The sequence below is a fragment of the Prionailurus bengalensis genome, chromosome B4, assembly GCF_016509475.1.
Source record: "Prionailurus bengalensis isolate Pbe53 chromosome B4, Fcat_Pben_1.1_paternal_pri, whole genome shotgun sequence".
NCBI classification, from domain to species: Eukaryota; Metazoa; Chordata; class Mammalia; order Carnivora; family Felidae; genus Prionailurus; species Prionailurus bengalensis.
This window is the reverse complement of record NC_057358.1, coordinates 54,845,641-54,868,840: the sequence shown is the minus strand read 5'-3', so window position 1 is coordinate 54,868,840 and position 23,200 is coordinate 54,845,641. Positions and strand designations below refer to the sequence as shown.

At 37.2% G+C, this 23,200-nt stretch overlaps 1 protein-coding gene, 1 long non-coding RNA gene and 2 other non-coding genes across 5 annotated transcripts in view; 1 reads left to right on the top strand and 3 right to left on the bottom strand.

The window, feature by feature from the left end:
• RECQL (RecQ like helicase) overlaps nucleotides 1-5,508 on the top strand; it is a 57,614-nt gene extending 52,106 nt beyond the window's left edge. The window contains exons 13-15 of the mRNA XM_043563170.1: nucleotides 3,464-3,683; nucleotides 3,981-4,110; nucleotides 4,680-5,508. Coding sequence (XP_043419105.1) covers nucleotides 3,464-3,683; nucleotides 3,981-4,110; nucleotides 4,680-4,838 — 509 coding nt within the window. The 3' untranslated portion in view covers nucleotides 4,839-5,508. The remainder of the gene's footprint in view (nucleotides 1-3,463; nucleotides 3,684-3,980; nucleotides 4,111-4,679) is intronic.
• Nucleotides 291-363, bottom strand: TRNAK-UUU. The gene has a single exon. It is a non-coding gene; the product is annotated as a tRNA-Lys (tRNA).
• Nucleotides 3,160-3,262, bottom strand: LOC122474124. The gene has a single exon (XR_006294815.1). It is a non-coding gene; the product is annotated as a U6 spliceosomal RNA (small nuclear RNA).
• Nucleotides 4,104-20,235, bottom strand: LOC122473078. Of its 2 annotated transcripts, none has more exons than XR_006294585.1 (6): nucleotides 20,062-20,235; nucleotides 9,920-10,031; nucleotides 9,185-9,333; nucleotides 6,731-6,865; nucleotides 5,510-5,773; nucleotides 4,104-4,211 (listed from the first exon to the last, which is right to left on the bottom strand). It is a non-coding gene; the product is annotated as an uncharacterized LOC122473078 (long non-coding RNA). The 2 variants fall into 2 exon arrangements; XR_006294584.1 differs by having other exon boundaries at nucleotides 9,925-10,031.
• Between the last annotated feature and the right edge of the window lie 2,965 nt (nucleotides 20,236-23,200).

Genomic DNA, 23,200 nt, shown 5'->3' with positions numbered 1-23,200 from the left:
ACCCAGGCGCCCCGGGTCTTGTTTTTTAAAAATCCATTCCACCACCCTTTATCTTTTGAGTGAAACATTTAGACCATTTACATTTAAAGTAATTATTGATAGCTAGGTACTTACTGCCATTTTGTTGATCGTTTTCTGGTTGTTTCTGTAGTTCTCTGTTCTTTTCTTGCTCTCTTTGTTTGTGATTGATGACTTTCTGAGGTGTTATATTTGGCTTTCTATTTTATAATTTTTAAAATATTTTTTCACATCTTTTTGACTTTTTATTGTCTTATTTTTTTCAATCTCTATGCCGAACATGGGGTTTGAACTCACAACCCCAAGATCAAAAGTCTCACACTCTACCCACTGAGCCAGCCCAGCACCCCTAATTTTTAAATTTCTTTTTACTTTGAGTCAGCACAATGTTATATTTGTTTCAGATATACAACATAGTGATTCAACAACTATAAGTTATGCTGTGCCCATCACAAGTGTAGTTACTGTCACCATGCAACACTGTTACAGTACCATTGACTATATTCTGTATACTGTACTTTTTCCTTTTTTTTTTTTAACCTATTACAGGTTTTGTGTTTATGGTTATCATGAGGTTCATATGTAACATTCTAAGTATAAAGCAGTATATATGAATATATATGCATATATATTTATATATGAATATTATATATAATATATATTTATATATAAACATAAATAAATGCATATATATTCATATTATATATATGCATATATATATATGCATATATATTCATATATAATATGGAAGTTTACTCACTTGATATTGGCCAACAGATCCCTTGTTCTATCCTCATTTTAAAAAATTATTTATTTTTGCTGTTTAGCTTTGAGTGCATTACCCTGTTTTCTAAATCACTGATCTGTTCTGTATCCATTAATCACTATTTGATTCCCTCTAATGAATTTTTCATTTCAGTTATTCTTCAACTCTGGTTGTTTATATTTTTCAGTTCTTTGTTGAAGTGCTGAGTTTTCCCATTCTTCAGTCCAGTGAGCATCTTTAAGATCATTACTTTAAGCTCTTCCATTAGGCATATTGCTCTTCTCTGTTTTATTGTTTTTGTGAGGTTTTGTCTTATCCTTTCATTTGGAGCATATTCCCTTGTTACCCCATCTTGCTTGACATGGTGTTTGTTTCTATGAATTAGGCAGAACTGCTACTTTTCCCAAACTTGAAGGAATGCTCTTGGTGTGTGGTGGTCCTCTGTGTTACTGTATATGCCTGGTGACTTTTGTTGGCTGGCTGGAGCTGTGGCTGGCATGGGCTGGGGGTTTCAGGGCACCCCATGGTGGGGCTGCCTTGGTGGGATGGCTAGAGCTTAAGTGGGTGTGGGCTGGGGCATTCCTGAGGCTCTTTGCAGAGACAGGTTGTCCTGGCAGGACAGCTGAAGCTGAAGTGGGTGTAGTCAGGAGTGGTTCTGGGGTTCTCCATGTAGAGGGCACCCTGACAAGATGGCTGAAAGTGAAGTGGGTGTAAGCTGGGGTGTTCTGGGATGTGCAGCAGGTGCTCTGGTTGTGGCAGGTGGAACTGAGGTGTATTGTTGGCTGGAGAGGCCCCTGGGTGCTTTGTGCAGGGGGCAACCTGGCAGGGCAGCTGGTAGTTGAAAGGGCATGGGCTGTGGCAGTTGTAGGGCTCTCTGAACAGATGGTTCCCTGGAAAGAAGCTGAAGTGGGTGCAAGCCAGGGTGTCCTGGCAGGGCAGGTGGAGCTGAAAATGGGCATCTACTGGGGTGCCTTAGCTTCCTGAAGCCAAAGCAGTGAGGGCCTAGAATGTTCCAAGGTGCTTTGTGCCTGCCTCAGTGTGGTGAGACAGGTGGAGCTGTAGTGAGCGTTGACCAGGACTTCCTGGTGTGCGCCACCATAGGGCTGTCTTGGTGGGACAGCTGGGGATGGTGTGGGTTAGGGGCCCAGGGCTCACTGAGGTGGTAGGTTGGTTAGGATGTCTGGACCCTGCTCCAATCTATGCTGTCAAGGTGGTGGGAGGGTGCATAAACTGTGACACATATTAGATCTTCCAACCCAGAGAGAGTTGTAGCAGCTCCCCTCCCATTTAGCAGGGTTCACGGCTAGTTCCTTTATATTCTAGTTGCTCTTTTCAGCTGTGGCTTTTATTTTCTGTGTCTAAGTGCAGACGAATCTGCTCCTGGTACATTACTATTCTCCTCACTGCAGTTTGCAGCATCAGGGGTGGGGTACCCTTGGTTACCATGTCTTTCTTGGTGTTCTGTGTGGTCTTTAGTTCAGTCAGTCCTCAGTTCTTCAAGAGGAATTGCCTATAAATAGGTGTAGATTTGGTGCACCCAGTTCAGGATCTTACTAAGTTGCCATCTTGGATTGGAACACTCCCTAGTTCATTGTTTTTAAATCTTTATAGGCTAACGTATATAGCTAGGACTACATGGGGGCAATTATTAGACGCCAAAATGGATTAAGCAAGCTGTGACTAGCATTTTCTAGATTCAAAAGTAACAACTCAAAGTTTTAAAACAAAGGCAAAAGGAAAATTGGTATGTGAATGAATGTATTTTATGTTGCTATACTGAAGGCATGTTAAATGTTTAAATGAAGGGAAAAGCTTAAATTCTTCTAAATGCTACTGCTATTTGTAAGAAAAGGCTAGTCACTAAGTCACTAATTAGGAAGAGAATTTATTGTAAAGGAGAGATTACAGTCCAATCATTTTTGATCCAGTAATGCGTAACTACTCATAAGATACTAATTTACCAGTGTTTTGGTGTTGTATTTTAACTTTTCTCATCCTGTGTGTTGTGTCCAAAGAGCGGGAATAACCAGTTCCCCCTCACAGAGTTCTGATGCCTTGGTGAGTGAAGATCACTTTAGTCTTAACTTTGCAGCTAGATAACCTTGTTTATGAGTTAATTATACTGTGTTATACTGATCACATGAATAAGAGTCTGATACGTAAATCAGGGTGCTAGAATCAATAATTAGGAATATTTAACCAGGACGTTCTTGTCTCTAAATCAGTACCAAGGAAGCCATAGTTTTCAGAATATTGTTTAATGAGCACAAATTAGGTAAATAGTATGAATAGACTGATTCTCTATAAATCTCTCAGGTCTGGCAGACACTTACTCCTAGAGCATACCCAAAGGCCTTCTGGTAACCAGCTGCTTTACATCACTGTAAATTAAACAATGCCTTTTATCCTTGCGCAGGGGCCATGCTAGTCTTCTCTGTATCATTCCAATTTTAGTACATGTGCTCCCGAAGCGAGCATGTAAATTCAACAATGTCTTATTGAGACTATAACTTAGGTTATTCCTCAAGTCTATCAGTAAACTAATTTTGGTTCAGAACAAAATAACACATCAGTGTTTAGGGTGGGTCATGTTGAGGATTCGTTTCAAACCAGTTTAACCACTTAGACTAGCTTGTCCTTGCTGTAATTTCTAGATCTCATTTGCCTGTCTCATTATAGCATGTGAAGTAAAGAATGTAACAGCATACTGCAGAGATCTAATCAAGATTTTGAAGCAGGCAGAAGACCTGAATGAAAAGCTAACTCCACTGAAACTGATGGATTCTTGGATGGGAAAGGGGGCAGCAAAATTGAGAGTGGCAGGCGTTGCTCCTCCCCAACTTCCTCGTGAAGACCTGGAGAAAATTATTGCACACTTTCTTCTACAGCAGTATCTTAAGTATATACAGATCCATTTCTTGTTCTTTGGTGTTGTCTTTATGTTTCTCATAACTGCAACAAAGCAAGTGGTTTTCCAGTTGTCTCATGTGAAACTCTTTAATGCCATATAAAATTTACCTAATAAACTTTGATCATTGTATGTCAAAAAAAATACAACTTACAGAAAGTATTTTAATTTTTCACAAGTTTCATATTCCACATATTAAAATTATTGCACTTATGGTTGTTTTTATAGATTTTAGTTTTTCTGTAATTTCTTAAAAGCTTTCTGATTGTTGGCCTTTATCTTCCACAGAGAAGACTACAGTTTTACAGCTTACGCTACCATTTCATATTTGAAAATAGGACCTAAAGCTCATCTTCTAAATAATGAGGCGCATGTTATTACCATGCAAGTAAAGAAGCCCACACAGAGTTGTTTCAAGGTAACTGACTCTTTATATAATGAAAAAATACATTAAAGCTTATGGGATGCTTTAAATGGCACTGTGCTGGGTCCAGATGAACACAGGAGACAGGCAGGAATCTAGGCATGGGAGAGAGAAAACATTACCTTTGTTTTATTGTAGAAGTATTAAGTAACAATTTAAACTACTTTACCTTTTAATATAGACTAGAATTTCCAACCTTTTAGAACATGAAAAATCCATTTTAGTGTTGTCTAGTTTGTGATGCACCCTGCCATCACAATATTGGTTGTGATCAACACTGGTTGAGAAGTCTATGTTTGTAGCAGATGTCGAAAACCAAGGACTCTTATGCATGAAATACTCTCGTCTGCAAAGACAGGGATTAGGGTTTTTCTGACAGCATATCCCTTTAGGATAGGGCTCATATTTGAGTGGATATTTAAAGGTAAAAAAAAAAAAAGAGACCACGAGACACTTAACTAAAGAGCTACTGGATATAGAAGGACCAGGGGGATTGTTAATCTGAAGAAAAAAATGGAACAGCTGAGTTTTGATCAGAATGTTTGCTTTGTTTTTGTTGGCAGACTGAATCATCTGAAACTTGTCATTCTGAAGGAGCTGATAAAAGGAGGGAAGAAAAAAATTCAGGTAACTTCCAGAAGTCTGCAAACATGCTTCAGCGATCTAAGAATACAGGGACTAAAAAAAGAAAAATTGATGATGCAGGAGATGAGTGTTTCTAAATTTTCCAAGAAAATAGTTATGCATGTGTACACCATTATTTTGTAGTTAAAAGTTTAAGACAGTTTTACTAATATTTTATACATATGGAACTTGCCTGAAGTATTGAAGACTTCAATATTTAAGATCATGAATTATATAAATTTACAGTATAAAACGAGAAAAGTAATTTTATTATTTTTTGAGAAAAATAATTTTAATGTAAAATATGTTTATCCCTTGATATACCTAATTGTATTCTTTTGATATTAATGTTATCATAAGGAATATTTATGTAGGCTTATTACAGAAAAGTGATTTCAGCTCATAACAGCTATACAATCAGAACATAAAAGGATATTAGCAAGTAAGATCTTGCTATCTCCTTAAAGTAAAATTGTAAGCCTCTTGAAACGACAATCCTCTCTGACATTTCACAATCAAAGAATGACTTTGGTATACCAGACCAAGTTGTCAGCTAAGTAGATAAAGTAGCTAAATCTGCTCCAAAGCTGTTACACAGAAATGATTAACTTAAATCCTTACATTTACATAAGTGGTCAATTTGTGTTGGAAAAAAAAAAATCTGTAAATTATTTGATCTTTACCATTTTACTTCTATTTTAATACTTTCCCACTACTCTCATTATGACTTCTGTATTCTTAACTTCATTAAATCCATGTGGTCGTTTACCTTATTGTGACTTTCTTGTGTTACTTGGAACTTTATGTAATTCTTGAAATGCCTTTTTAAATCAAAATAATGTATATCAATATTTGGATCTAGCAGACCTTCTTCATATGATGAAAGATCCATATGATTTAAAATTAAGACAGCTCCCATCATTCTCCCATTCTGCATGACGACTTTGATGTGTTCTTGTCCTTTGGTACATCTCAGCATTAATTCATGATCTGAACCTCAGCCCCATGTGTGGTATTTTCCTGGTAGTACAACCTATATACAGAGATAATAAAGTTATTTTAATGAGTACCAAAAAGGAAGCATAATATGCAGTTACACTGTGTTATTTTAGGATGACTAGCACAAAAATCTATTCACAAAATTTTATAGCTAAAAGTGTCATTCATTGGAGAGGGTCCCACAGAAAACATTTGAATGACATTACATTTATTGTTCAGATGACACTACCACACAATCTATATGAAAATTAAAAATATGTAGTAAATTAAATATGTAGGATCTGGACTATATATTAGAGTCATGATTTAAATATTTAATAAGGAACTGAGTTATATCTTGCATGGGCAAATTATTTAACCTCCTTAAACCTTGTGTGTATTCCTCATCATTAAATTACCAAAAAAAAAAAAAAAAAGCAAAAAAAAACCTACCTCAGAATAATGTAAAGAGGAGTAAATAATAAGTTTGGCAAAGTACCTGGTTCATTCTTAAGTACAGTAGCTATCACCCTTAAAAAGTGAGACTGAATCCCAAATAAATGTAGAAATGCACTAATGGGAAACAACTCCAGAAGAGATTTTTTTCTCCCTTAGACCAGCATTAATACCAGGTTTGATTTGCAAGAATTGAGAAAACATGTCATTTTTCTAAAATGATTAAAACCATGTAAATTCTTTTTTTTTTTTTTTTTTTTTTTCAACGTTTATTTATTTTTGGGACAGAGAGAGACAGAGCATGAACAGGGGAGGGGCAGAGAGAGAGGGAGACACAGAATCGGAAACAGGCTCCAGGCTCTGAGCCATCAGCCCAGAGCCTGATGCGGGGCTCGAACTCACGGACCGCGAGATCGTGACCTGGCTGAAGTCGGACGCTTAACCGACTGCGCCACCCAGGCGCCCCAAAACCATGTAAATTCTTATTCAATGAGAAAATCAGGTAGTTACAAGACTCACAAGCAGAAAAAGGTACTAATTTGCTTATCTATTTTACCTTATAGTTGAAAAATGTTACATGAGCAAAAAGTTCAAAGCTGAAGTCCATGTCAATAGAGTATCCTAAAGTAGCTGCAGCCATGCACTTGGCTGCGTACCACCCCATCTGTCTAGCCTGGGTCCACAGTCTCATCTGAAATAAAAAATGATATGAGATATAATTTTCAATGTCCTTACTTAAAAAATGCTAGCACCTTAACCTGACAAAAATTCCTTAAAAGGGGTTCAATATTAACAGTCCTTGAGATTGGTTAGATCTAGCTAGCCAGATGACTAGTTAGATTATGTTTGCCATGGAAGCAATCACCAGTCCACATGAACCAAAACTGACTTGGCTATTTGAGAATTCTATCCAAATTACTGCCCTAAAATTAAAGGATAATACCAACTCTATATGTTTCAATAAATTCTCTATCAAAAATAACTAAAATATTTGAGGCTATACTAGGTAAGAATAACGCTAATAACCAGTCTCCTCTTGCAGAGTAAGTTTATCACACAAGAAATGACAAAGTATCACTGAAATATATGTCCCTTTTCCTAATTCTTAGATTTTTAATCCTTAGATTGAGGCTTCCAATGCAGTTAAACTCAATGGTCACGCAGACCGATAATACTAGTTGGTGTCTAGTCTCAGGAAATCTTACCAGATTTCAGCAACCCATGTTGGGAATTCATTTTTAATTCTTCCCTTTAAAACATCATTAATTTCTCCTCTACAGTATTTTTATTATATTTCTACCAAGTTTTGTGAATCCCTGATAGAACACTGGCCCTGAGAGTCAAGAGATTTATTTTATTTTTTTAAATATGGGGCTTGAACTCACAACCCTGAGATCAAGGCCTGAGCGGAGATCAAGAGTCAGATGTTTAACTGACTAAGCCACGCAGGCACCCCGGGAGTTAAGAAATTTAAATGTCAACTTTTTTACATATTTAATTTTTATATTTTTATTTAATTAACTGAGCCTTGATTTCTTCACTTAAGACATAAATGTATCCCATCTATTAAATGAGAATTAAATAAGCTAAGCAATTAGTTTCTTTATAACTGTGTGTGACTAATGTTCTTTCATATGCAAAAATCATACCACAGTCACAGATAGGATTTTCATTTCTGGTAGAAGTGATACTTTTTTTTTTTTTTTTAATTCAGTCTCCTGTGTAAACAAGGTAGGTGTGATGAAGTCATAGCCTCCCTATGGTAAGGGAGCAGAGTAAACAGAGCACAGTACTAGAAAATGGCTAATAGAAGTGGCTTGCAGTATAACACTGCCTGGACTGTTACCAAATGTATTCTAGCCTCAAAATCCCTTCAGTTTGTGTCTTGGACTATGTAAAACAAATTATTTAGTATACTTATTTATTGCTTCTGCAAATTAAGAGACAAGGTCTATTAGATTCACTCAAAACAAGAGACACCTGTTTATTTTTGGATATTGCCTATAGCAGAATATGACACATTAAGGATATAATTTATTCTAGAGGGTTTAAAATGTTAAAAAAATTCCCACAACCCCCAACTCCTAATTGAGAGTTGATGACAGATATACCATAGAAGTGACACAGAATGACTCCAGAGGAAACTGAAAACAACCTAGCACTTGAGAAACAGGCTGAAAGCACTCTTATATGATTGTTAGCCCTGCTGTAGGTAAAAACACACAAAGTAATGGAGCTGTACACAAAGTAATGGAGCTTCACGACTTCACGCTCCATGGTTGATCTGAAGGAGTGATATCCCAACCTTTGGAGCTGGTCTTTTACCAACTGTTGCCTGGTTCATTTATCTGTGTCTCTACTCCCCCTGAGACAACCTCACCTATGACCACAGTCTGAGTATCTCTTCAAGGATTTCTGCTCCACCATTAGGAGGGCGGCAACACTGTGAGGGCAGGAGGAAGTCTACATCCAGTTGAATGGACATGTTCAGCTGAGGAAGGCTGTTTACTATAGGAAATTTTTTCAATCCTAATTCCCCAGGGACAGAATAGGGTCATCAGGGTCCCATAGGATCATCATTTATCAACTTGGTTTATACCTCAGTAATTATTTATTAATCTAAAGCTATGCTGTCCAGTCTGGCAGACGCTAAATACATGTAACTATTTAAACTCAAGTGCTCAATAGAGATACGTAGTTAGTGACTACCTGACTGGACACTGCAAAGGTACAGAACATTTCTGTCATCGCATAAAGTTCCATTGGACAGTGCTGGTAAGTATCTGAAAATGACAAGCAAAGTAATAGCCCATAATTCTTAAACTACTGTTCCATCACTATATAATAACTTACCGAAAGGGAAAAATTCTTTGTCACAAAAAACGCTATGACAGCTTCTTACTTAAAATAAAGAAGGTGGAAAACCAGATATTTACATTTGCTGGTAGCAACTCCTTTACCATCAGATGGAATCTCTGATACGAAGATGTGATCCTGGATGCTGGCTTACCTGCTGCCACACTGGGCTGGGCTGCCATGACGCAGTGCAGATGTCACCTGCAGCATAGATATCAGAGAGAGACGTGCGCATGTGATCATCCACTTTCAGGCCACCATCTTCGCCTAGATCAAACTAAACAATGTTCCTTATGAGAACACCTGGGAAGAAAAGTGAAAGATGGCTTTGTCATTCTAAAGTAAAAGAACAAGTCACATTTATACGCCTTGGTATGCTGATCTTTAATGAGAAAGTAAAAAATAGCTGCAAGTTTAGATAACTCAGCTCAATTTCCAGGGAATCAAAATGCTACTAAGACCAACTCAAAAATTCTTAGACTTTCAACATCAAGAACACTTAGTAACCATGTGAGTACCCCACTCATAATTACAATATTCCTGTTTTGTGAGCTTCAAATGCTAAAAGGCAAAAAAGACAAGATAGTTTCTCTAAAAGAAATCACTTGTGAATCCATAGGTGTCAGTCTCTTAACAACCTTTAGACAAATGAACTGTGCATTATGTCCCATCAACGATGACATCTATGCTGGGATGTTAGCTGCTTAAGGACTTTAGGCAGTAAGGAATAACTGCAAATCCAAACACGAATATGACCCAAATTGTTTTCACCTTCCTTAAGTTACAGTTTTACACTAAAGCAAGGAACAGTTATTTATGCTTGGGAGTTAGAAATCTTATAAATACAGTATTTTAAAAATATTCACAGCAGGACATAAAAAAACTTCACCTTACATTGTTGCTACAGAGAAAAGGTTCTATATTTGGAGTAACTTCTGTAGCACCGACCATGAAATCGCAGCTGTATATCTTTTCATTGGTCAATTATGTAGGCCATACCTCTAAAAACAAAAATACAAACCAAACTTTATTCTCAAATGTAATCACCACCAGCTATCTATAGCATTTCGTGATAATGCATAGAAGAAAGAAAGAAAAAGGCGAGAGAGGACTTTAAAACAACACCCCTTGAGGGGCACCTGGCTGGCTCAGTCAGTAAAGCATACTGATCTTGGGGAAATGAGTTCGAGCCCCACGTTCACTGTAGTTTGATTAAGAAAAAAAAAGACCTAAATAATGTCTATAAGGCACATTTGCTAAAACAATTTTAATGCAATCAATATTATCTCCTTGTTTTGGGAATAATTACAAAATAGGGCATTCTAAACATTTTTCCTTCAAATTTAAGCATAGAACTTCTAACAAAGTAAATTTAAATTGCTAATTACCTTATAAATTCTTTAAAAATATTAATATATTATACTCCATTATTTAGGTTGCAAATCACATATTCCCAAAGTACAGTAATGAATATGTGTATAAAGAAAGTTATAACCTTCAGCTCAGTCATTACATCTGGGATAGTGCACAATGGAAAGAACACAGAACATGAACATGAACTAAAAAACAAAAATTATCACCCAAAACTAAAACTGAAATAGGTAGTAATAAAACACTAACTATTTTCTGGTTTATGGATCATAAAACAAACCTCTTCTATAATTTAGAACTTAACACTCTAAGTGGAATACTTTGATTCAAATATAGAAAAATCTAAGAAATATTCATGTTCCTTTTCCATGACCCAACCTCAGAATGTTACCTGAGCACTGTCTGTATCCTGGGTTCCTGATACAAAAGGATTTCCTTCGTGTATCAATTTTGGTTTAGCTCCAGCACAAAAAGTTCTTATACTGACTGCCATCTCCTGTTACAATGTACTGTAAAAACATAGAGCCATGAAGGAGAGAGGAGAAATATATTTATACATGGGTAGAATTTCATTTTAAATAAAAAATTCATTAAGACAAAAGCAAAAAAAAAATACATTAAGGTTGCCTTTTGTGATACTCAATACTTTGTTATAGCACTTGAAAATCAAAGTAAACCTGAGAACCCATTATCCAATCCAGTGAGTCACCATCATTTTAGGTCCGTGAACCATTTTGGGAATCTGGTGAAAACTAATCTTTCTCTCTTGGAGAAAAAAGGTACACTCACACCAGATTTTGCATAAAATTTAGGTAATCTCATGATATTCAGGAAGGCATGTTGACCTCAGGTTAAAAAAATTTTTTAATTGAGCATTCTGGGGGCACCCAGGTGGCTCAGTTGATTAAGCCACTGACTTTGGCTTAGGTCGTGATTTCTGCGATTCTTGAGTTCATGCCCCGTGTCGGGCTCTGTGCTGACAGCTCAGCACCTGGAGCCTGCTTAGGATTCTGTGTCTCCCTTCCTCTCTGCCCGCCCCCCCCCCCATCCCCAACTTGCACTCTCTCTCTCAAAAATAAATAAATGTTAAAATTAAAATAAAGAAATAAATGAAATTTGGGCATTCTGATATTATACCTGGGGCAGGCCTTATTGAGAATTTCTGATCTCAATGGGAGTTACTAAGATCTAGTAATTCTAATCATATCATACCTTAATGTCTGCCATGGGTACAGGGGAGTAAAGTGTGGTAGAAAAGGTTACAATATGTCTTAGTATAAAAACATTGGAAGTACTAAAACAGTATTTAGATTCTTAAGTACAAATAACAATCACTTTACCAGCAAACATGCTCTTTGATATTTTCATATAAGTGAAAAGTGTGTTAACCTTAAATCCTAGCATATACTGTTTTAGGGTTATTTATATTAATTTTTTATGTTTATTTATTTTGATAAAGAGAGGGATAGAGGGCAAGCAGGGGAAGGGCAGAGAGAGAATCCCAAACAGGTTCACACTGTCGATGCAGAGTCCGAGGCAGGGCTCGATCCCACGAACCGTAAGATCATAACCTGAGCCGAAACCAAGAGTCGGATGCTTAACTGACTAACAGGCACCCTTATATTAAATTTTAATATTATTGAGGCTAAAAATACACATTCAAGATCCACTGTTTTTGTTCCTTAATATCAAATGAAAACCTACATATAAGTAGTAGCCTTTAGAAAAGCATACATGCATACACACACACACACACCCACATACAACTATGAGAGATGCCAGACTGGTGGAGTGGGAGTGGTTTACAGGTTAACATTGTGCCATGTTATAAAATATGGCAAATCATAAGACAGCACTTAATACCCACTGAGCCATTCACTATCCATTTAACTCTTTAGCTGCATTGCAAATACATAAGGCCAATAATTCAATACAGTATACTGCACATAGAAATTCTCTATGTCTTCCTGCAGATAATGTGGTTAGAATTTTATCTGATCAACAGTAGTTACAGACACTGACCAAATTTAAAAAATAATTTACATTTGGCTACTGTAAAAACAAACATTCTTTTCATTGGCTAATGTTAAATTTTTGCAAGTAGACACGAAGATAAAAAATCTCTAATTCATTAAAGAATATTCAGGACATTTAAATAAGAGAATACAGACATGATCTCATGTAGGACACTTCAAATGGTAATGGGTGGCACTCTGATTTATTCAAAGGTGCTAATATAACTGCCTCACAATTTATCAGCATACATTTGTGCCTACCTCAGTGTGCAAATTAAATGACATGGATGTCCTAGGCGATATGTACCACTATGAGTATTAGAAATTTATTCTGGTTTGGGATTCAGAGTTTTAATGTTTTTCTCTGAAAAGTTAGTACTTTTTATTTTTTCCTATCAAGTTATTTGTGTTTCAAATGTGTTACCTACCCATTTTCTCGGGAGAACTCCCACATTAGAGTTGCTGTAGAGAAACAACTACAAACTCTACTACTCATCTTACCTAAGGCTCACCTGAGGATATTGTTTCTCATCTGACAACACCTTTCTTCCGACTGCCTTATTCATTCCCACATCCAATGGGTCACTGAGTCCTGCTGAGTTTATAGTAAAAATCTCACTCATATCTGGGCCATTCTTTCCAACTACACTGTCCTTGTCTTCATTCAGGTCTTCTATCATTTTGGACTATTGCAACCACCTTCTGGTTTGGCTGCTGGCCACTATCATTCACTCCACCCCACTTCATCCTCAACATTGCCATCTATCTTCCTAAAAATATATTACCATCCTTGCCTTCACATAAATTCTCTTTATTTCTCCACTGACGGTAAAATAAATTTCTTGGCATGATGTAGACAGCTCTTCACAGTCCTATTTGTTTGCTCTAGTCTGCCAATCACCTCTCCTTATCTCTACCACAGACAGTACCTCTGACAACGTTACTCTTCCACGTGCTTTTCTTTGGGTCTTTGAACAAGCAACCTCCTTTTCCTACAATGTCCTTAATTAAGAACTCTTAATTCACCCACCTTTTAAACACAGTTCAAATATTTTCTCCTTCTGTGAGGTCCTCCAAAATCCCTAGTATCAGAGCTTTGATAATATTTCAGTGACTGTGCTTTCACATGTACATATAATTAATACATGTGCATGTCTATATTCCCTATGACAATGAGACCTCCCAGGCCAAGTTCACTGTAATGTTCCTGTTGTATCCCAGCACTTCTGCAGTGCCTAGAACATAGTAGACACTATATAAATGTTAATGCTAATTTGAAATGTAAAACCTAAAATGCTAAATCCAACTAATTATATAATCCCAATAAACTCAAAAAGTATAAGTTTTTCTAATAATGAAACCAATGTTACTAAGCTTTATATACTAGGGGCCTTAGTAATGGTGGGAGTACAGATGGGGTCAGAAGAAAGCAGGCAAAAGCTCATCAAGATTGAACAATGGTGGGGGGGATGCCTAAGTGGTTCAGTCGGTTGGGCGGCCGACTTCAACTCAGGTCATGATCTCCCAGTTCATGGGTTCCAGACCCGTGTTGGGCTCTGTGCCGACAGCGTAGAGCCTGGAGCCTGCTTTGGGTTCTGTATCTCCCTCTCTCTCTGCCCCTCCCCCACTCACACTCTGTCTCTCTCTCTCTCAAAAATAAATAAAACATTAAAAAAATATATTAAAAAAAGACCGAACAATGGACTGTCATTAAAAATCCTTTTTTTTTTTTTTTAAATGTTTGTTTGAGAGAGAGAACAAATGTGGGAGGAGCACAGAGGGAGAGAGAATCCCAAGCAGGCTCCATAGTGTCAACACAGAGCCAGATGCAGGGCTCAAACCCACGAACCGTAAGATCATGACCTGAGACAAAATCAAGAGTCCTACGTGTAACTGAGCCACCCAGGCATCCCAAGAAAAAAATCCTCTTACATGTTCCTTACTCTTCAGTTCCTTTATTCTGGATTCTATAACCTTAATGTTGGGAAAGCAATTTTCTAACATGGTTTTCTGTGGCTCTTCAACATCAAACTCCTCCAATACTTCAGAAACCCTATTAGATCAAAAAGGTAAAAAAATGTATGTTTTTAAAAAATATTTCCTTTTAAGAATTTTAATAAAAATATTTTTGTTTTTATACACTACTTACTTCATGTTCATAAAACAAGAAGGCCAGCTAATTGCACTATATGCAGTGAAAAGTAGGCAAAGTCCACATTTTAAGACTTGAATTCAAGTCAGCCAAGTCACTGCACGTTAGTTTCCTAGCCTGGAAAATCAGGCTAACTCTACTTACTTCTGAATACTTGAACCACACAGAATAGACAAGAATAGCTTGTCTATTTCCATATCCTTATAGTTTTCTCTGTCCACTTACTAGCTAACTTTATTGTGATCTAGTCTTTGGACTCTTTCCTGCTGTCCAAAACCATTAGCATCCTCTTGGGTTCACTTTTCTTCCTATGCAGCCAAGACTCCGTTGTAGATCATTTCATGTTTTGCCCAAACTTTTACTTCCTTGCTCTCTTATCTTTAACCATTAACTACCCTAAAACTCCTAATCACAGATTGAACTACCTGCTTTCTCCAGTCCTATATTCAGTGTGTGGTGGAAGGACCACACCTTGCAGACTGGCATTTGACTTCAGCTGTCCACTAAATACTACTTGGAAGACCTACCTACTCCATGGCCCTAGCAGTTCTCAACCTTTCAGTCTCAAGACCCCTTTACACTCTTAAAATGACTGAGGACTCCAAAGAAATTTTGTCTGTGTGAGTTAAACCCAGTGATATTTGCCACATTAAAATTAAAACTAAGAAAAAATTAAAATATTTAATTCACTTAAAAGAATAATAAATCCAATACATGTTAAACAGATATAATATCCTTTTAATAAAAAATAATACTTTTTTTCCAAAACAAATTGAGAAGAATGGCACTTTTACATTTTTGCAAGTTTATTTTTTTTTAATTTTTTAAAAATGTTTTTATTTATTTTTGAGAGAAAGAGAGAGACAGAGCATGAACAGGGGAGGGGCAGAGAGAGAGGGAGACACGGAATCTGAAGCAGGCCCCAGGCTCTGAGCTGTCAGCACAGAGCCGACATGGAGTTCAAACTCAAGAACTGTAGATCATGCAGACGTTTAACCGACTGAGCCACCCAGGCACCCCTGAAAATTTCTTTAATGTCTGGACTTAGAACTGCTTCTGCATTCAAACTATTACAATATGTTAATCTGGCTGAAGTATCTGAAGACAGTTCACCCTCACACAGATATGCAGCCTTTTTCAGAGAACTGTATATTCTTCTTTGATGTTACACTAACACGTGTGGTTTCTTAAAGATTAGTTGCAATGTAGAATTTGAAACCATATCAAAGAATTTTTCATATTCTGTTCTTGTGAAAGCCATTGGTCTATCCTGAACTTTAAATGGATCTTGTAACATCACATTTGTCATCTGGACAATATTGGTTCACTAAGTTTTATAGAGATCTTCCAAATGTTAACAAATTTCAAATCACTACATTATCAAAAAAACACATTCATTATTATCACCAACAATCTCATCAGAAAATTCTTCAAGTTTCATGAGGCTCACAGTGAAGAATATGAGTTTTCCAAAATTCTGATTTTGGCTTGAAAATTCTGATTTTGTCATATTGGCTCAAATACCATCAACTGTATTCCTTATTTACTTAAACTATCTTATATGCCAGTATATACTCTGGGAAAACAAAACCATTTTAGTATTAGCTTCGAAAGAATTTAGAGGCTTAACTTACCATTTTTTTCCATCATTTTCCTTCAGCTACAACCTTTTTCTTTTTCACTTTAAACTTCTTGAAAGAATTTTCTTAAATCATCCTCCACTTCAACTCCACCATTTTCTATTTCTCTCACTACTATACCGTTAAAACTGAGCATGTTCAACCAAAAAACTATTAGAATGAATAAATTAATTCAGTAAGTTCCAGAGAACAAAATGACATACAGAAATTGGTCTAGTTTCTATACGTTAATAACAAGCTATCAGAAAGAGAAATTAAGAAAACAACTGCATCATACAGAATAAAATACCTAGGAATAAATTTAACCAAAGACACAAAGAGACCTGTACACTGAAAACTATAAGCCACTGATGAAAAAACTTAAGAAGATATACATAAATGGAAAGATCTATCATGCTCATGGTTTGGAAAAATTGATATGTTAACATGTCCATACTTCCCAAAGCTATCTACAGATTCAATACAATCCCCACCAAAATACCAACAGCATTTTTCAAAGAACTGGAACAAAGAATCCTAAAATTTGTATGAAGCCACAAAAAGACCCTGAATAGTCAAAGCAATCTTGAGAAAGAACAGAGTGGGAGGTATTATGCTCCCCGATTTCAAACCATACTACCAAGCTATAGTAATCAAAACGGTATGGTCCTAGCATAAAAAAATGGACACACAGATTAATGGAATGAAACAGAGAGCCCACATATAAGCCCACACATAGATGGCCAACTAGTCTATGACAAAGGAGGTAAGAATATACAATGGAAAATTGTCTTGGGAAAACTGGACAGCTTACATGCTGAAGAATGAAACTAGACCACTATCTTACACCATATACAAAAATAAATTCAAAATGGATTAAAGACTTGAATATAAGATGTGAAACCATAACATTCCTAGAAGAAAACATAGGCAGTAAGCTCTCTGACACCAGTCTTAGCAATATTTTTTGAACCATTTTCCTCAGGCAAAGTAAAATGAAATGACATAAAACTAAAAGGCTTTTGCGGAGAGAAGGAAACCATCAACAAAACGAAAAGGTAAACTGAATGGGAGAGAATATTTGCAAATCACACATGCAATAATGGGTTAATATCCAAAATATATTTAAAAAACTTATACAACTGAATAAAAAAAAAACTCAATTAAAAAAATGGGTAGATTGAACATTTTTTCCAAAAACATACACATGGCCAACACACCTCGACACATGAAAACATGCTCAACATCACTCATCATCAGGGAAATGCAAATCAAAACCACAATGAGATACCACCTCACACCTGTCAGATTGGCTGTAATTAGAAAGATAAGAAGTCACAAGTGTTGGTGAGGATGCGGAGAAAAGGGAACCACTGTACAGTCATGGTGGGAATATAAACTGGTGTAGCCACTATGGAAAACACTATGGAGTTTCCTCAAAAAATTAAAAATAGAACTACCATATGATCCAGGAATTCCACTTCTGGGTATTTATCCAAAGAGAACAAAAACACCAATTCAAAGAGATATACGCACTGCTATGTTCACTGCAGCAGTATTTACAATAGCCAAGGTAGGTGTGAAACCTAAGTGTTCACTGATAGACGAATGGATAAAGAAGATGTGGCATATGTATATAAATATTCAATGAAATACTATTCAGTCATAAGATAAAGGAAATCTTGACATTTGTGACAACATGAATGGACCCAGAGGGTATTATGTCAAGAGAAATAAGTAAGAGAAAGACAAGTACCATATGATTTCAATATCTGTGGAATCTAAAAACAAACAACAGACTCAAAGATACAGGAAAGAAACTCTGGTTACCAGAGTGGGAAGGGGTTGGGGGGTAGGGGATGGGAGTGGCCAAAACAAAAATTAAGAAGAACTAACTTCCAGTTATAAAATAAATAAGTCAGAAGGATGCGATACACAGCACAGGGAATATAGTCAATAATAGTATAATAACTTTGTATAGTGACAGAGGGTAACTATGCCTATTGAGGTGATCACTTCATAATGCGTAAAAATATCCAATCACCACAATGTACACCTCAGTAAGAGAATATTGCATGTCAATATTCAATAAAGAAAAAAACCCTGAGGGGATGCCTGGGTGGCTCAGCTGGTTAAGCATCTGACTTCAGCGCAGGTTATGATCTCATGGTTTGTGAGTTAGAGCCCCCTGTCAGGCTCTGTGCTGACAGCTCAGAGCTTGGAGCCTGCTTCAGATTCTGTGTGTCCTCCTCTCTCCGCTCCTCCTCTGTTTGTACTCTGTCTCTCTCTCAAAAATAAATATTAAAAAAAAAAAAAAAAAAAAAAAACCCTGAGCATCTTCCATTCACCTATACATCCTTAAAACCCACCAGATTCTTTTTAATATCATCTTGTTTGAACTTTCTATAATACTTGATAATATTACCAATCTCCATCTTTCTTTCTGTATATATTCTGCAATTTATTTACCTACTTTCTCTTTTCATTGCTACATCTAGCTCTCAAACCTTTTTTTTAAAGTAATCCTGCCACTCAACATGGTGCTCAACCTCAGGACCTTGAGATCAAGAGTCACATACTCTACAGAATGAGCCAGCCAGACACCCCTCAAACTTCTTTGTACTACTAAAATCACCTTTCAACTGGCCTTCCAGTCTCATTTTAACCCCTCCCCCAAGTGCATTGTAACTAATGATCTTTCAAAATGTATTTGATCACATTAGGCCACTGCTCAAAATCATCTCATTACTCGTAAGTTCTTGTTACATTTTCATCAAGGCTTATAAGACCCTTCATGTTCTGGTCTCTGCCAACCTTCCCAGCTTCATCTCTGATCACCTCCCCAAGCACCACGTTCTTTAAGCTTTGCTGCTCTCAGTACTGCCATGCTTTCCACCTAAGATTATATCCTCGCCTCCCTTTGAACCATCTAGTTCTTCTTGTCCACCTGGTGAACTTTTACTCATTTTCTACACTGAGACAAAAGGATACCTCCCCCCTAATTCATGCCCTACCAACTCCACTGATATCCTTAAGCTGGCAAACACATTGATGAAATGATTTATTTACATGTCTCTTCCACTAGCCTGTGAATCCCTAAAAAGGAAATACAAGGCTCTGTTTATAATTGACTAACCAGCCCTTAGTACAGTACCTGGATAACAGGTGTTTACTTTGTGAAAAAACGGAAAATAGACACCTAGGATTGAAAGTGTGAAAACAACTCTCGAATTTCCTGAACTACTTCTGTGACTTCAATGATTGCTTATGTTTACTTTATATCCACAAAACAGTCCTTTTTGGAATGTATATATGTATATATTTGGTCTGATTATTCACTATAATCAGAAAACTATTCCCCAGCTGCATCTATTCCCTTGTTGGTTGTTTTATAAAACATTACTGGAGATGAAATCTCTTCTATCTTGGAAATTCAAAGTATAGGAAACAACATGAGTTCATCAATTATTTACGATAAACGAAGGCTCTGGCATCTACCTGGAAGCTGAACTCAATCAGCTAATTAAGAAAGAAGGCTGAATGTTCTGACCAAGTACTTAATCAGTTTTAAACCCTCTTGTCTGCTCAGGTTAACTATCACCACAGTCTGGTTCACTCAGCTTTGGGGTCCCCCCAACAACTTGTCCCCACTTCTCCCGGCGCCTAAGGCGAACCTTGCAAGGTACTAAGAATTTCGCCCAAGGGCCACTACGCAGTCTCTAATAACTGAGACGAAGAAGGAGTGCGGGGGGCGGGAGAAAAGGCAGCGGCTATAGAGGGATCTGGAACGAGGACCTGGGGAGAGGCGGGAGGATGCCTTGAGTGCCACCACCTGAGCCGGGGAAGAGGCGGAATTGTCTGCGGGTCAGCCTACCTGCTTAGCACCGGTGCCACCTCCAACCACCACAAATTTCCCCGCCTCGAGAGAGGGCGTCCTGCCTCCATGAGGTCAGACTCCTAGTGGTTTACTGACCGCGGGTTGCCCAGGCCGGAGAGTTTGTACTCACAGCGCTGGAGCAAAGCTGGGCGGCTACTTCCGGTGCCTGTGCCTTATAGAGAAACTCTGAGCTACGGGTACCCCGTAGCTCACACTTAATTCCTTGCGTATCCGCTTCCGGCTGCAATTCGGAAGTGCAGAGACATCTCTGATTCCGGGGTTTCATTTTACTGTTACTACCACTGACTGTGGTTTTTCCACGTTGATTTGATAAAGAGAAGGAGAAGGGGAAGGGGAAAAAGAACTCAAAACAAAGCAAAGAAGACGGGTCGCCAAGAGAAGCTTGGCAAATTGTCTAAACACAAACCAGAGTTCTCACAGGACAGAACACTCTCAGAATAAATGAACTGCCCTGAAGTTTTCACTATTCATTCCTGCGAGAAATTTGGCATAGGAACAGCTCTTAAACTCTTAATGACGTAGGCAGTATCATCCTTCCCTACATTTCGCCTAGCAATCCAAGGTTGTGTATTTTGGAAGTATATTATTCATGACATATTAAAGCAAAGCAATACTAGTAAATTGCTCTCAGAAGTTATTTCCGTTTACAGTTTTGACCTCGGCTAAAATTTCCAGTACTATAGTGAGTTGCTCGCCATTTTATCAAAATAAATTAACGTTCCTCCCAATTTTCCAGTAAATAGCATGTGTGAAGTCTGAATTAAATATTCCCAATCTTAATTTTACTGCTAACACCTTTCTGTGGTATTCATTTGTTTTGAGAAGTGGCTAATTTTTTTAAAAAAAATATTTTTTACCATATGCACATTATTAGAGTATTCACTATTTTCGTTATTTACTCTTGCCTTTGCTATCTCACATAATATTTTCCCTTGGGTTGTATTATAATATTAAGAGGGTACAATTTCTCTAGCTCACTCTAAAACTGGTAATTAGAACCCCCGTTTGATTCTTTGAACTCTGGAAATAACCATTCTATATAAACAGGAAAACCTACCATGTAATTACTGATATTTACTGATAACCTAACAATTACTGTGCTTTGATTTAATAAACTAAATATTAGGCAGTTCAATAATGATTCTAATTCCCACTCCTAGCTTAGACAACCAAACAAAATATTTATAGGAGGAACTAGTATTTTAAGCCATTGCAATCCAGTCTTGTTTACTTCTGTAGCTTCTTATTTTCACATAATCTCACTCACACTGTGCTCTAACTAGATTGAACTATGCTGGCAGCACCCAAGATATGGTATGTTCTTTCTGGTTTTTTTTTTTTTTTTTAATTTTCAAATGTTCGCTTATTTATTTATTTATTTATTTATTTATTTATTTATTTATTTAATTTTTGAGAGAGACAGAAAGAATCTTAAGCAGGCTTCACACTGAGCATGGGCTTGTAGGGCTCACTCCCAAGACCATGGGATTGTGACACTAGCAGAAATCAAGAGATGGATGCTCAGCTGACTGGGCCACCCAGGTGCCCCTGGTTTGTTCTTTCTTATCTGAGCATTTGCACATAAGTTTTTCTGTGATGCTCTTCCTCCAACTAATTTTCCCTAGCTAAATCCTCACTGACCTTTGGTTTCAAGAAGCCATCACCTCCCCTAAGAATCTTTATTGAATATCCTTAAGACTGAGCTAGGTGTCCTCTCTATATTTTTCAATAGCACCTTGTCATTCGCTGAATTTAGATTCATATCACCCTATTTTAAAACTACTACCTCTCCTGACTCCCATGCGCCACCCACATAAACTCCTTAATCTCAGGGATTATTAGTCTCCCTTTGTATCCTCAATTTTTAATTAGTGATGAGTGCTTAATATAAATGTCCTGAATGAACATGTAATTAGGTGGAGCATGGGACTGCTTGGAAGTTCCCTCAAGACCTTTCATTCATTTTCCAAGGTTAAGGTCTTCCTGTATATTATGAAAGCTACTCCCCCTTTAGGATGGGCAAAGAGAAGAATAGACTGGAACTCAAGTTCCCAGAGGAAATGGAGAAAGGCCACTGGGATGAAATTATTGTTTAATTATTTTGATGTTTAACTTTTTCCATTTTGATGTGTAAGGCAACATTTTAACATCAGCTACATTGAAGATAAGAGAAATTCAGGTTGTTTTCTAATAAATAAATAGAATATTTCCCACAGCTGGTTATTATACTAAGGGAAAAGTAAGGAACAACACTTTATATTTATACTTTTTGTTTATTGAAACCCTTTGTAATTCCTAGAACACAAGTGAAGGTATAAAGAAGCGTATTTTCCTGAAAATGAAAAAAAAAAAAGACTAAATTATGGCATCAAATAGAGGTGGCTAATTCATTTTAGTTGATATAAAATACTGACATTATAATTAGGTTGTATTAAGGGGTGCCTGGGTGGCTCAGTCGGTTAAGCATCCGACTTTGGCTCAGGTCATGATCTCACAGTTTGTGAGTTTGAGACCCGCATGGGGCTCTGTGTTGACAGCTCAGAGCCTGGAGACTGCTTTGGATTCTGTGTCTCGTTCTCTCTCTTCCCCTACCCTGCTTGTGCTCTCTCTCTCAAAAAATAAATAAACGTGGGGCGTCTGGGTGGTGCAGTCGGTTAGGCATCCGACTTCAACCAGGTCAGGATCTTGCGGTCTGTGAATTCGAGCCCCTCGTCAGGCTCTGGGCTGATGGCTTGGAGCCTGTTTCCGATTCTGTGTCTCCCTCTCTCTCTGCCCCTCCCCCATTCATGCTCTGTCTCTCTCTGTCCCAAAAATAAATAAAAAACGTTGAAAAAAAATTTAAAAAAATAAATAAACGTAAAAAAAATTTTTTTAGCATTAGATTGTATCAAATAATTTTATGTATTTTAGAAAGAAAAAAAATTATGTTGTATACAAGACAGATTTATATGAAAGTTTAAGTAAATTTATCCTTTTTAGTCTAGAAAATACTTTCAAGGGGCGCCTGGGTGGCGCAGTCGGTTAAGCGTCCTTCAGCCAGGTCACGATCTCACAGTCCGTGAGTTCGAGCCCCGCGTCGGGCTCTGGGCTGATGGCTCAGAGCCTGGAGCCTGCT